Here is a 13,620-nt window from a genome sequence, read left to right on the forward strand (position 1 = left end):
GTCATTACAAACACCTTTGCAATTGCTGCATCTGATGTCATCAGTGTCTGTGTGAGGGGAAGGGAAAGTAGAGCAGTGCTGACAGTGCCATGAGATGCAGATGATTATTAGTGACACACATCTCTCCTCCCCTATACCACTTGTAATCACATTAGATGTCTGCAGCGAAATCAGTGTCTGACCTTCTCGGGGCTGTGCTTTTGTTTTTTCTCCTGCATGCTGCTGCAGGGGAAAAATTCACCGTCTCCAAGAGAAGATTTTCTGCTAATACCCCCAGTACAATTAAAATCTAAACTTTACAAGCTAATATCTCTGCAATGGAGGAGTAAAATTGAAAAATAAGATGAATATTTTACCCAGCTCTGCAGCCATATTTCATGGTGTGGTCAGATTATCATGCGCACTTTCACTGGTGAAAGGTCCTGTTTTAAGGGATTATCCTACATACAGTATAAGGATTTATTCCTGGGTGGCTGTGGTCATGTTCTGTTTTAGCAATGAAATGATCATGGTGTGTACTTACTAGATGCTGCTTATGCAATCTTACTGCAAACATTGGTGTGTTCCTCTACCTGTAAATGAGAAATGCCCTTTGACACAATTGCACATTCCCTTGTGATTCTAGCTATTACTGAAAACATTACCCCAGCATTCAGTCTCAAATTGCAGTACAATATGGTTTACGTAGCATACTCCAAATTTATTCTGTACACACTTTTCACACTAACCAGGACATTTTTCGGTGTCTAGAAAAAGGAACAATTTTTAAAGAATATTGCAGCATATATACAGCAGCCATGAAATGTAGAATAATTAAAAGGCAAAAATCCAAATATTCTGCAAAATTTCTCTTTTTTTGTTTCAATTCCTTACTGGTGACAATGGCTGCCATCGTTGAAGGCTGAGACGGGAACAACCATCTCTCTGTGCCAGCCGTAGGAGGGCAGGCCTTTGAAAATGGCCATGCAGGCTCTATTGTTTCTGTGACTCCGAGGGAAATGAATGGGAGCTGTGGTCCCAGTGTAACATTGTGAGCTACAGCGTTTCGGTTATTCCAGAGTTATAGAATGAATGGCTGAGATGGGAACACACGGACATACTGTATGTGTAAATGTGAACTCCATTTGGAAAACATCCTTGGCCTTGGGTCAATTGACAGATTAGCAGATTAGCCATCCCTCATCCTATGGGGCAGGGATGTAAAGGGTTACCTTGACTTGCTAAATAACAATGAGTGTGCACGGCCACCTTCCCGGTCACAGAAGCCTGTGTAATAGCGGAGGACAGCTGTCGCTGTATATTTGGGAGAGGCATGTTCTTCTGAATTTCAGTGAACCTTGGCTCTGTATTATTTTGCATAGTCGCTGCTTACGGTTAACTCTGTTTTTTCCTTTGTATGATGTGACTTTTCTTTTAATTATTAGATAAGTTTTGTCGTACTTGTTTGTTTCATGTATTAGTGTGCCCTAGCCTCTAGACTGCTGGAGCGCAATATACACATAAGGTTTTTCCTTCCTTTGGGGTAAAGGACTGTATTTAGTCTTCTCTGTATAACCAAACCTCACCAACGTCAGACTGGGGACACTTGAGCAACCAAAAAAATTACTTTGACGTTCACTCTTTATTTATAGAAAACGAAAGTATGTGACCTCAGCAGCACCCAATTGGCTTCTATGTTATTTTCTGCTGGATTCAAAATGCTATTCCTCTTACTAGAATATTCTTGTGATTGGTGGTGGTCCAATTTTTGGGACCTTATATATTCCTAAAATGAATGGCCTTTTTTTCTTGACCATGAATTGTATCGGGAACTGTAAAGGCCAATTAATACAGGCAATTATTGGCCAACGAGCAATCATAAGAATGCCGTATCTTAAAGAAAATCTGTCACCTGTTTTGGCCGCTATAAGATGCGGCCACTGCATTTCAGGGCTGATGTACAGCATTCTATAATGCTGTAGATAAGCCCCCAGTCCGACCTGAAAGATAAGAAAAATAACTTCTATTATACTCACCTGGGGGGGCGGTCCAGTCCGATGGGTGTCGCAGGTCTGGGTCCATCGCCTCCCATCTTCTTGCAACGCCGCCTGGTGGCCAAAGCATGTAAATGTTCTGCCGATTGGCAAAATGCTGGCTGATTGGATCGTTCATTTAGGGCAAGGGTGGGGAACCTTAGGCCCGCGGGCTGTTTACAATCATTGATGACCTTTTATCCGGCCCCTGAGCAGATTCTCGGGGACCGCAGCACTTGGCCCAGCAGCTGGATTTTGCGGGCACAATAATTTCTACTTGGTCTATGAGCACGCGCACCCAGTGTTCACTACTGAACGATGAGGCACGTGCAATGAAAGATTATCTCCTGACACCAGTGCCAGCGACAGGATGTACTTTGTCGGTGGAGTTGGCACACAATTTGTATGGCCCCTGAAGGATGGTATAAATGTCCAATTGGCCCTTGGCAGAAGAAAGATTCACCACTCTTGATATAGGGCATTAAACAGTTGTCAGAAGCACATTGCCCCAAATAAACAGGGAATGTACTACTGACAATATGCAGGCTGTATGTGGGCAGAACGATCATATTCATAATTGTTCCAGCCCGTCACAGTTTGTCGGCCCATTAGAAGAGGCTATTAAACATTATTTATCAGCAGAAATTTGTAAATGGGCCTTAACATAGGTCAAGTGGCTAAAAGCACCGCTATGCTTTTCATTCTGAGGATCATATCATTTGGATTTTTTTTTTTTTTTTAATAGCGGTATTCTCATCACTGGCGCTCATTTAATATGTATCTATGACGTACCAGAAGAGCGTTCTGGCCAGATTTCTTTTTTGGGCTATTTTTACAATGGAAAATTTCGCTACGAATTTCTGCAACGCATGAACTAAAATATATCTGTTTCTCCAATTAAATAATGTTCTATTTTTTCTACTTTTTATCTCATAATAGCTTTCACAATGACAATGTGAACCTTTTATTTTCATGATTTTGCATGAAATGTTTATTTAGTCTGCTCATTTCATTTTTTTTTTCAGCCATTCCCTCTATGTCCTGCAGTGTTTTTCTAAAGATAGGCAGATGTGATGGCCACAGGGTCATGTTACATAACACATAATGTTAGCACCAAGCAAACTGAATTCTTTAGGTTATTTTATCCGATGACACGTTTGTGTTGTTTTGGACTCTATTTTGCTAAGTGCTACAGAAATGTTGCTATCGCGTTTGCCCAATTATATTAAAAGCTGTCATTTCATTCAATCTGGAAAGTTTTTTGTAAGGGACTTAAAGTATGGAGCTGGGGAAAAATAAGGATGGACAGTTAAGTCTATGTTCACACGTGGCGTTTTTGCATCGGGTTTTTATGCAAATTAAAAGCTGCTTTTTACAGTACAAGGAAATCCTGTGAGGTTTCAGAAATATCATGCACATACGGTACTTTGTTTTTATTTCCCTGACTCAATAAGAAAACTGTTGCGTTTTTAAAAACTGCAGCATGTCAATTGTTTAAGCGTTTTTGTAAAAATGCAGCAAAAAAATGCAAAGTGTGAGCATAGATTAATACAGACCATCTTAAAAGGATATTTATTCTCTTTCACATAATTTTTTATAGTTGATTTGCATGCTAAAGTAAGCAACGTCCTAAGTAATGTTCATTAGAATGTCCTACTTTTTTGCTGTAGAACTGTGCAATTACTTTACATAGCTGATTGTCCTGCTGACATAGGTCCTGCTACCTTCTCTAAATGTTGGAGCAGGTGGTCAAAAGTGACAAGCTTTTTGTCTTCTATTATTCCTTCTGCTTCTCTGATGAATTCATCTTTTTATTCTATTTTTTAATTCTCCATATGGTTGTAGAGATATGGGCCTTTTCATTTAGCCGTGCCTTTTATATCCTTTACTAAGTGGGGCTTGTCTTTAGGCTGCTTTGCATTATTGCGTTATGAGCAACGCCACCCTTGGAAAAGACCATAAAAATATGAACTAAATAAAAAAAGAATGCTGTATCTGGAACCATATGACTGCTTTAAAAAATAAGAATTTTACAGAAGAGCAAAAAATTGCATTTTTGACCTTTTGAAAGGACCAGAAGACCGCATTCTGTGTTACTATTGTTTATCTATGCCCCTTAAAGCAAAAATGGGAATCTGTAAGCTTTTTATCTTTGCTCACACTAGACATAACTTTATTAAGGTCTAATAGTTTTTATGAATCGTACCACCCTGGGTCAAGTCCAACATTGCTCCCAAATGGATTTGTTTCAGCTTGACCTTTTGGGAGCATTTATTGTGACATAACCATGCATTTAAAAACATTTCTGCTTTTCTTTTTTCTTTTTTAAATAAAACCAAACTGTGATCTTGAAGTAAGTTTCAGTGAATCTTTAGATTTCTATGCTCAATGATTTAATTGTTATGTTTTGTTGCTATCTTCCAGATGACATCATGCATCAGGACACCTTCCCGATGTGTGCCGCTGATATTGAAGATCAGCTGAAGAAACAGTTTGCATACTTGTCAGGTGAGAACATCATCCACATCAGAGCAGTCCATGTTCCGGCAGGTTTCATGAATAAATAACTCTGTGTTCTGTTTCTTGATAATGCCGTCTACAGCAGACTTCGGAAATTGCTGCATTTCCAAGACAACCAAGGTGTCAGATCACTGGAATTAACAAAAAAAAAATGATCTAGGTATAGATGTCACATTGATCGAAGAGTCAACGCAGTCCCCAAACATATTCTCCATGTCATTGATAACTCTGACGCTCCAGCACTTTGCTGGTCTGCCACTGGCATCCCTAATGTACAGATAGTGTCCTCCAAAACGAATGCTAGAATCTGACATATAGTCCTGATTTCCATAAGCCTAGCAGATAATTTTCTATAAATGAAGCACCAAACTATGTCACATGCTAGAATAGTGGTACTTTCAGATCATCAGGTAATGGATCAAAAAGAATTTTCCTATCCTTACATGCAGTTTCATGCATGTGTGGTTGACTAGTAAGTAAATTTGGCAGTAGCTTTTGCAGTAGTCCTTAAAGAGAATGTGTCAGCAGGTTTTTGCTACCTTATCTGAGAGCAGCCTGATGTAGGCAAAGAGAAGCTGAATATATGACTTAGATTACTGGGTTCAGCGGTTCTCACACAGTCAGGGATTTTAGATTTAGCAATGAAGCAGAGCTGAGAAAGCTAGTCCCGCCCATAGCAGGCTCTGTATGTACAAGGTCTATAGACAGTGAGGTGCTCATCACAGGAGGGGGTGTTGCTGGACGACTAGACACAAGCTACTGTGTCTTAGCAGTGATAAGCTACTGGTGTAAAAGCAATTTTTGCAAGCAAACAAAAACATGGCGCTTGATAAGAGTGGCATCTCTGAAATCTGTGTTTTAACCACTACAAAATGCTGTCTTTAGATTACCTAGTAAAAACCTGCTGACAGATTCCCTTTACAGGAATTATCTCATGTTCCTATCTTTAGAAGCACTCCTGAAAATTGACAGCTTGGTCCAACGACATGACAGCCTCTGGCCCGAATTGTCCATTCCTTGATGCTGCTAGCACTGGAGGAAAACAGGGACGCTGAGGCTGACCGGATTGCGCAAATCAGCCGACTTCAGAACAGCATTTGTGTGCTGCAAAGCAAGCAGCTTGGGGGATCAACCACCCCTGAGGTGGCCGAGAACCTTGGCCAACAAGCATTACACTACAGAGCTAAAAATTCATCTGTTCTTATGGATTTGTAATAAAAGGTAAACTGCGAAGTTGCTTGTTTTTACAAGCATTTTGCAATTTTAGCAATTTATTAAGATGGGAAAACCCTTTAAAATAAAACACATTAGGCCTAAACCATGGGAAAAAAAACCCTGAATGTGCTTTGTCTAGACATATATTATGGTCTTTCTTCCTTATAGTCAGTTTTGGGTGTTTTGTTGCAACTTGTTCACTCTTTTTTTTTTTTTGTAGACCTTTAATTTCTAAGCCTTCAGGGAAAAAGTGGCATCAAGTTATATGACAACCTAAAACTTCCTTAGTCCATTCGTAACCATTGCTGGTTTTAACAGCAGCGGTATTATAATATTTTAGTGGCAGTACGGATGTCTTTAATATTTTACTTTCTGTAATTTGAGAATTAAATGAAAAGAAATGCAATAATAATGTTCAGTGTGTATCTGGTCAAGGCAGATCTACCATTCTGATCATAAAGAAGGTAGATGACTTTAGAGTCTGCTGCTCTATATTTACTATCAGAGACCGGACTACAACTCTGGATTCTGTACAGCAGAGAGACTTTACATACAGTCATATGTTAAAGTTTGGGCACCCCTATTAATGTTAATCTTTATTCTTTATAACAATTTTGGTTTTTGCAACAGCTATTTCAGTTTCATGTATCTAATAACTGATGGACTCAGTTATATTTCTGGATTCAAATGAGATTTTTTGTACTAACAGAAAATGTGCAATCTGCATTTAAACAAAATTTGACTGGTGCAAAAGTATGGGCACCTGAACATAAAAGTGACATTAATATTTCGTAGATCCTCCTTTTGCAAAAATAACAGCCTCTAGTCGCTTCCTGTAGCTATTAATGAGTTCCTGGATCCTGGATGAATGTATTTGTGACCATTCCTGTTTACAAAACAATTCCAGTTCAGTTAAGTTTGATGGTCGCCGAGCTTGGACAGCCCGCTTCAAATCATCCCACAGATGTTCAATGATATTCAGGTCTGGGGACTGGGATGGCCATTCCAGAACATTGTAATTGTTCCTTTGCATGAATGCCTGAGTAGATTTGGAGCGGTGTTTTGGATCATTGTCTTGCTGAAATATCCATCCCCTGCGTAACTTCAACTTCGTCACTGATTCTTGCACATTATTGTCAAGAATCTGCTGATACTGAGTTGAATCCATGCGACCCTCAACTTTAACAAGATTCCCAGTGCCGGCATTGGCCACACAGTCCCAAAGCATGATGGAACCTCCACCAAATTTTACTGTGGGTAGTAAGTGTTTTTCTTGGAATGCTGTTTTTTTTAGCCTCCATGCATAACGCCTTTTTGTATGACCAAACAACTCAATCTTTGTTTCATCAGTCCACAGGACCTTCTTCCAAAATGTAACTGGCTTGTCCAAATGTGCTTTTGCATACCTCAGGCGACTCTGTTTGTGGTGTGCTTGCAGAAACGGCTTCTTTCGCACAACTCTCCCATACAGCTTCTCCTTGTGCAAAGTGCGCTGTATTGTTGACCGATGCACAGTGACACCATCTGCAGCAAGATGATGCTGCAGGTCTTTGGAGGTGGTCTGTGGATTGTCCTTGACTGTTCTCACCATTCTTCTTCTCTGCCTTTCTGATATTTTTCTTGGCCTGCCACTTCTGGGCTTAACAAGAACTGTACCTTTGTTCTTCCATTTCCTTACTATGTTCCTCACAGTGGAAACTGACAGGTTAAATCTCTGAGACAACTTTTTGTATCCTTCCCCTGAAAAGCTATGTTGAATAATCTTTGTTTTCAGATCATTTGAGAGTTGTTTTGAGGAGCCCATGATGCCACTCTTCATAGGAGAATCAAATAGGAGAACTACTTGCAAGTGGCCACCTTAAATACCTTTTCTCATGATTTGATACACCTGGCTATGAAGTTCAAAGCTCAATGAGGTTACAAAACCAATTTAGTGCTTCAGGAAGTCAGTAAAAAGTAGTTAGGAGTGTTCAAATCAAGAAAATGATAAGGGTGTGCATACTTTTGCATCAGTCAAATTTTGTTTAAATGCAGATTGCACATTGTCTGTTGGTACAATAAACCTCATTTGAATCCAGAAATATAACTGAGTCCATCAGTTATTAGATATATGAAACTGAAATAGCTGTTGCAAAAACCAAAATTGTTATAAAGAAAAAAGGTTAACATTAATAGGGGTGCCCAAACTTTTACATATGACTGTACATTGGTTGTGATGGGCATTGATAAAGAGGCACTTTCTGTACTGCCACATAAGCGCTGTTCCCACAGCATTGCCATTTTGATGGTTTTATCCGGTTAGTGAGGTTTTTTTGGCTGTAAACTATACCTACTTATCACAAATTTGGCGAAAGTTAAAAAAAAATAAAGGGATCCTGACATGTATAAAAAAAAGCTATTAACCTGCAGATATGGGAATAATGTGTAGGTCAATAGCGTTCTGAAGCTGCCTGGCACCCGCTCCGAGAGCCCTGCTGCTGGCAGGAAATTAACTTTATTCCTCCTGGCAGCCTTGGCCTTTCAGTCATAGAGGCGTGGCTTCAGTCACCGCTCAGTGCATAGTGAGCAGTGGCTGTAGTCACGCCCCTGGCACTGACTGACAGCCGGTTCTAATGCTGAGTCAGTGCCAGCGCCATCAGCTTCAGAATGCTGATAACTTGCAAACTGACCCCACACCTGCAGGTTAATACAATATGTGTATCAAACCGGCAAATTCCCAGCAGTTTTTGAAGACGTGTCTCCAAATTTTTACACACTGGAGCCGGATATGTGTCACTGTGTAATTCCGTTTGCTAACTTTAACCTTTTCACACTGTATTTTCCATGGACAGGTGACAGGTCTAGGTGTTTACCCAAGTTACAGTCAATTGGCTTTTTCTTTCTGTGTCTAGTCCAATAAACTAGTTCACGTCATCATGTTTAAATAGGGCTTCTCTTTACCTGTCGGCGTAGTAAGGTGTCTACAGCTCCGGAGTAACATGCCTTGCATATTTTAATCTAACATTCAGTATTCTGTGAGAAGTCTTGGGTATTACAATTAAAAGGCTTTTCCAGAATTGCATTGTTATTAATATATTAGGATAGTAGTTGTGTGAATATTATTACTATACATTGATAACCAGTTGGACAATATATACAGTAGGTCGAATGGGAACATTGATCAATCTGAGCAACTTCGAACAAGGTACGGTCATTGGTGCATTAACTAGCTGGGGACAATATTTCTAAAATGACCTTCAACTTTGTAGGATTTTCTTGTCCAGCCGTGTTGATGGTATGCCAAGAAGGTGTCATCAAGGAAAAGCATCCAGCGAAAGTGGGTTGTGATCAAATAAACAACTTGTAGATGAATGGGGTCATAGGAGGATGTAAAGAATCATTCAGATGAACAGATGTTGCACAGACAAGCATGGTGCATCCGAGTACAACCCTGGTTCTCCAACTGATATGTCTGAAAAAAACAGCCTGTTATTTCTTAGCGTGGATGGGCCATAACAGCAAATTAACGGTTTGATTCCATTGCTGGAATCGGCAAGACAAGACTCAAGTGGACAAAAGAGCTCAAACACTGTATCGCTGAGAGGTGGTAAAGCATTGCCTGATCAGTTGAATCCAGATTTCTGTTCCGTCGTGTTGATAAAAGCAGAAATAGGAAAGGATTTTCTCCAACGTAGAAAAGATAAAAACTTCACATTTATTCTGTACTTATTAAAAGAAAGACATGTTGGCTACATAAATGGAATCTGAGGGTGTACCAGACCGACGCGTTTTGACTATGTAGTCGTAGTCATGGTCTGTCAATAAAGGTTCAAAATATGGCAATAGTAGTATGAAAATCAGTGAACCCTTCCTGTGAGGTGTCAACAGTTCAGGTAGGTGGATATGGGTTAATGGTGTGGGGATTATTTGATGAACACTGCCTTGGTCCTTCAATCCATGGATGGATATTTGGATAGTAGGGCTTAATATTTTTGCTATGGAATCTGAGAGCAACATGATGTATTAAAAAATTGGGGAGAACTCCAAATAAAAAATTTTAACCCACTAGTCCAACAAACATGTTTCACTGCATTTTCGGCGTCATCAGGTGATGGGACACTGGCATGAATGGCAGCAGGCCAAACAATCTAGGTTAGATATAGATGGCTTGTTTGACCGGCTGCAATTCATGCCAGTGTCCCATCCCTGATGATGCTGCAAATGCGGTGAAACATGTTGGGTGGACTACTGCGTTAAAATTACATGTCCTATACTGCCAGAGAGGTGTTGGCACCCTGGGGTGTTACCCACCAAACATATAAAATATTGAGCACTTTTATATACCCTTAACATTTTTCAATATTCAAATAATAAGAGTTAAATTTTAAGGCTTGCTAGCGAGGTTTTATTTGAGGTTCTCACCAATTTGTTAATAAGTAATGTATCCCTCCAAGCCTCTTATGTGTCCTCAAACTGGCAGTTTGCAACATGATGTAGGAACATACAGAATAGATAAAATCCCAGTTTCCTCTGTTATAAATTGCAGAGCTATGAATGCTGAACTGTGTATAGCCCCACCCACATCCATGATAGGCAGCTTCCTCTGTACATTGCCTGCAAGCTTCCAGTCTGTGGGGGCGGGGTTACACGGTATAGCTGGACTGCCTCGCATGGGACATCTAGTCCTGTAGTAATAATCTCCTGCTAATAAATCACTGTATTCCCCGCTTAATTGTAAAGTGCTGCGGAATATGTTGGCGCTATATAAATAAAAATTATTATAATTATTATTATTATTACTGTATTGAAATGAATGAGAAAAAAATAACTGCATGCTGCGATTGGCAGCATATATTGGACGGCGCTCACCCATACAAGTCTGTTGGCCGATTATCACTATATATAGGCCCTTTTCCATCCTTTCCCGGACGCCAGCTTTTGGAAGGCCTGGGATACACACTAGCATATCCTGGAGCTGAGAAATACACAAGATGTGATTCTATTGGAAGCCTAATGTCCCTCGATGACTTTTGCCTATCAGTGCCTCACAATATATTTATTTCTCCATTACCATGCGACATTTGGGCTAAGAGAGCCGAGTAATATGTTATGTCCTGAAGCCGCGAGCTAAAGCGAAGCTTCATTTCACCTCGGATGCTGCAGTTTTTCTCCTGTAATTACTTTTAGTGTATGAGCTGTTCCTGCAGGCGTTCCACCCAGGACAATATTTATACATGGTGCTGCTCTTTTTCCTATATTGAATTTCCTGATTGTTCTCAGGGTTCTCATACAGAAGTGCTGTTAGTATGCTGTGTGGCTACAATGCTGAAATGGAAAGCAAGATACTTTACTTTGGATTTTTTATTTATTATCCCTGTTTTTTGTCCGTATTGACATAATATTGGCTCAAAAATAAACTTATGCATTGACCCCTATTCATATAGAGTCACGTTTATTTCAGCTCTCCAATTTTAAAGTACCAGGAAGCACCATAAATTTCTGTGTGACAAAATTGTTGCAGAATTTTTTTTTTACTTTTTTTTTGCCAAGAAAAAAAACCTTTTAGTGATTATCTGCCTCTTTTCAGTGTCCCGGGCAGTATCTTTGCACTGTTGGTGCTTTAAACGGAATCTGTCAGCAAGTTTCTGCTATGTAATCCGAGGACAGCATGAGGTAGGGGTTAAATCACAGATTTCAGTGATGTGTCACATGTCAGGCTGTGTGCTGTTGCTTACTTACAGTGACGTTTTTGTCCGGACTACAGCAGCAAGTGCATACTAGTGTGACTCCTCCCCCTCCTGTGATAAGCAGCTCACTGTCTATAGACATTGTATATGTAGGGTGGTGACTGAAGACATCATAGGTACAAGAGGGTTAACCTGTAGTGTGATGTGTTAATGTATTTTGTTCATTTTTATAATAAAAGTTGTTGCATTTTATCCTTATGGTCGGTTTGTGTCTCGGTTCTCCTAGAGGCTCTGCCTCAAGGCCATCCCTGGGAATAAGGAGAGGTCTGTCTACTAGGGGAACCATTACCAGCATAGGGATATAGTTTGCATCACGCAGGGTAACAGATAGTTAATACAAGGGATTAGTCCATTAGTTGGGAGGGGTTAAAATAGTTATTCAGGGAAGCACTTTTTAGTTTAGTCAGTGGAGTTAAGAGTGGAGAAAAGTTAGTGAGGCGTCTAGGAGAAGGTGTGTGAGGTAGTTCTGAGGAAGTGCCAGATATTGACGGTGCCACCGGGTTCCCAGAAAGCGGATGCAACAGAGGCAAAAGGTTTCTTTCATCCCCAGATCTCCTAGCAGTATGAAGACATCCAAAGCTTCATGTGGACGCCGGGGCAGTCTTGGGCTTAAGGCCGTGAAGAGGTATTGAGTGCTATATCTCTGTCTCCCCCTGTGAGGAAGATGACAGCCGGGTCACAGCGAAAGGGAAGGATGGTGGACTTCAGGGAAACTGTTATTCCAGAGAGGAAGCTCCTGGGACCAACAGAAGATGTTGGGAGGGGGGGAAAGTCGGGCATCATGGAGTTAAGGTCTGATAGTACTGTACACAGAACAAAGGGAACATTACCAAAAAGGGACTTTGTCTCAATATGTATGCCGCAACTGCTTGTATCCCTATTGCACAGTAAAGCTGGACCTGTTGAATTTAAACTAAGGTCTCCTGTCATATCTGTATATTAGATTCTTGGCACACTCAGGTGGATGAGGTGAGAAAGATTTAATGTGAAATACATACAATTGTCATAACACAAACGTTTCGGTCTTTCAAGACCTTCATCAGTATGCTACAATCAAAATAAGAAGAAATAAACAAAATAAAAAATCATACATAACTAAAGTATATACGGAGAGACTACACATTCTCTCACTACTTCTTAAAGGTAGGTCTATATCTCCGTATTTGTCTCTTCATATGGCTATCTGGTATTTTACATATGCCGAGATTATTTCTGTATACCATCATTGGTCAATTATGTTGGACATGCTCACTGTATTACCATTTTACTAAATTGTGACCTTTTTTCGTATTAATGGTCATTTGTTTGGTGATCTGAAACATTTAAGTGTGAAAAACATGCAAAAGAATAAGAAATCAGGAAAGGGGGCATATACTTTTCACACAGCTGTATCACCTCATGTACTATTGTCATAATGTAGCATTTGTTAAAGGGAATCTGTCACCAGGTTTTTCCAACGTTGGCCAATAAAGCTATCTCTCCTTTAATATTTTTTCGATACATTTAAGATCACACATGAGTTTTGTAAAAGATTTTTAGATTTTGAATCACAATATACACATATAGTAAAAATATCATATGTATGATTTCAGGCAGGGGCATATATAGAAATCATGGGGCCCCATACAGAGGTTTTAGTTGGGCTCCTCCACCCAACTGAAAAAATAATATTCGGCAATGTCACAGAAGAGTATATTTTACACCTTTGTAGTCCTTATAAAGTAATTTTCCTCCTACAGAATCCCCAGATTCCCCTTTTATTGCACCCATAAAGTATAATGCCAACAAAAGTGTCCCCCAAACACAGTCTGATACCTCCACGGTGAATTCCTGCACACACAGTATGATGACCCTACTGTACCCCACTTCAACCCCGCTGCAAAGTATGGTCACTCCAGCACAGTATAATCCCACAACTGTGACCACCCACACACAGCACTAAATGCAGCCCCACACCTCACCACACTGTATAATGACCCCCACTAGCCCTCTAAACAGTATAATGGCCCCCACACATCCCTTCATACAGTATGATGGACCCCACACAAATCTGAATAATTTCTTGCATACAGTATAATGGTCTCAACATAGCCTTCCATGAAATCTAAATCCCACATATCCCTCCAAATATTATAATGACCCCCACA

At 40.1% G+C, this 13,620-nt stretch overlaps 1 protein-coding gene across 5 annotated transcripts in view; it reads left to right on the forward strand.

Annotated features, from left to right (window-relative positions):
* Positions 1 to 13,620, forward strand: part of MCF2L (MCF.2 cell line derived transforming sequence like) — a 309,764-nt gene that overhangs the window by 196,463 nt on the left and 99,681 nt on the right. For all 5 annotated transcript variants that reach the window (XM_073556853.1, XM_073556852.1, XM_073556854.1 and 2 more), the window contains one exon: positions 4,437 to 4,520. In XM_073556853.1, coding sequence (XP_073412954.1) covers positions 4,437 to 4,520 — 84 coding nt within the window. The remainder of the gene's footprint in view (positions 1 to 4,436; positions 4,521 to 13,620) is intronic.

The sequence above is a fragment of the Dendrobates tinctorius genome, unplaced genomic scaffold, assembly GCF_039654945.1.
Source record: "Dendrobates tinctorius isolate UK_male_01 unplaced genomic scaffold, ASM3965494v1 ptg000240l, whole genome shotgun sequence".
Classification (NCBI taxonomy): domain Eukaryota; kingdom Metazoa; phylum Chordata; class Amphibia; order Anura; family Dendrobatidae; genus Dendrobates; species Dendrobates tinctorius.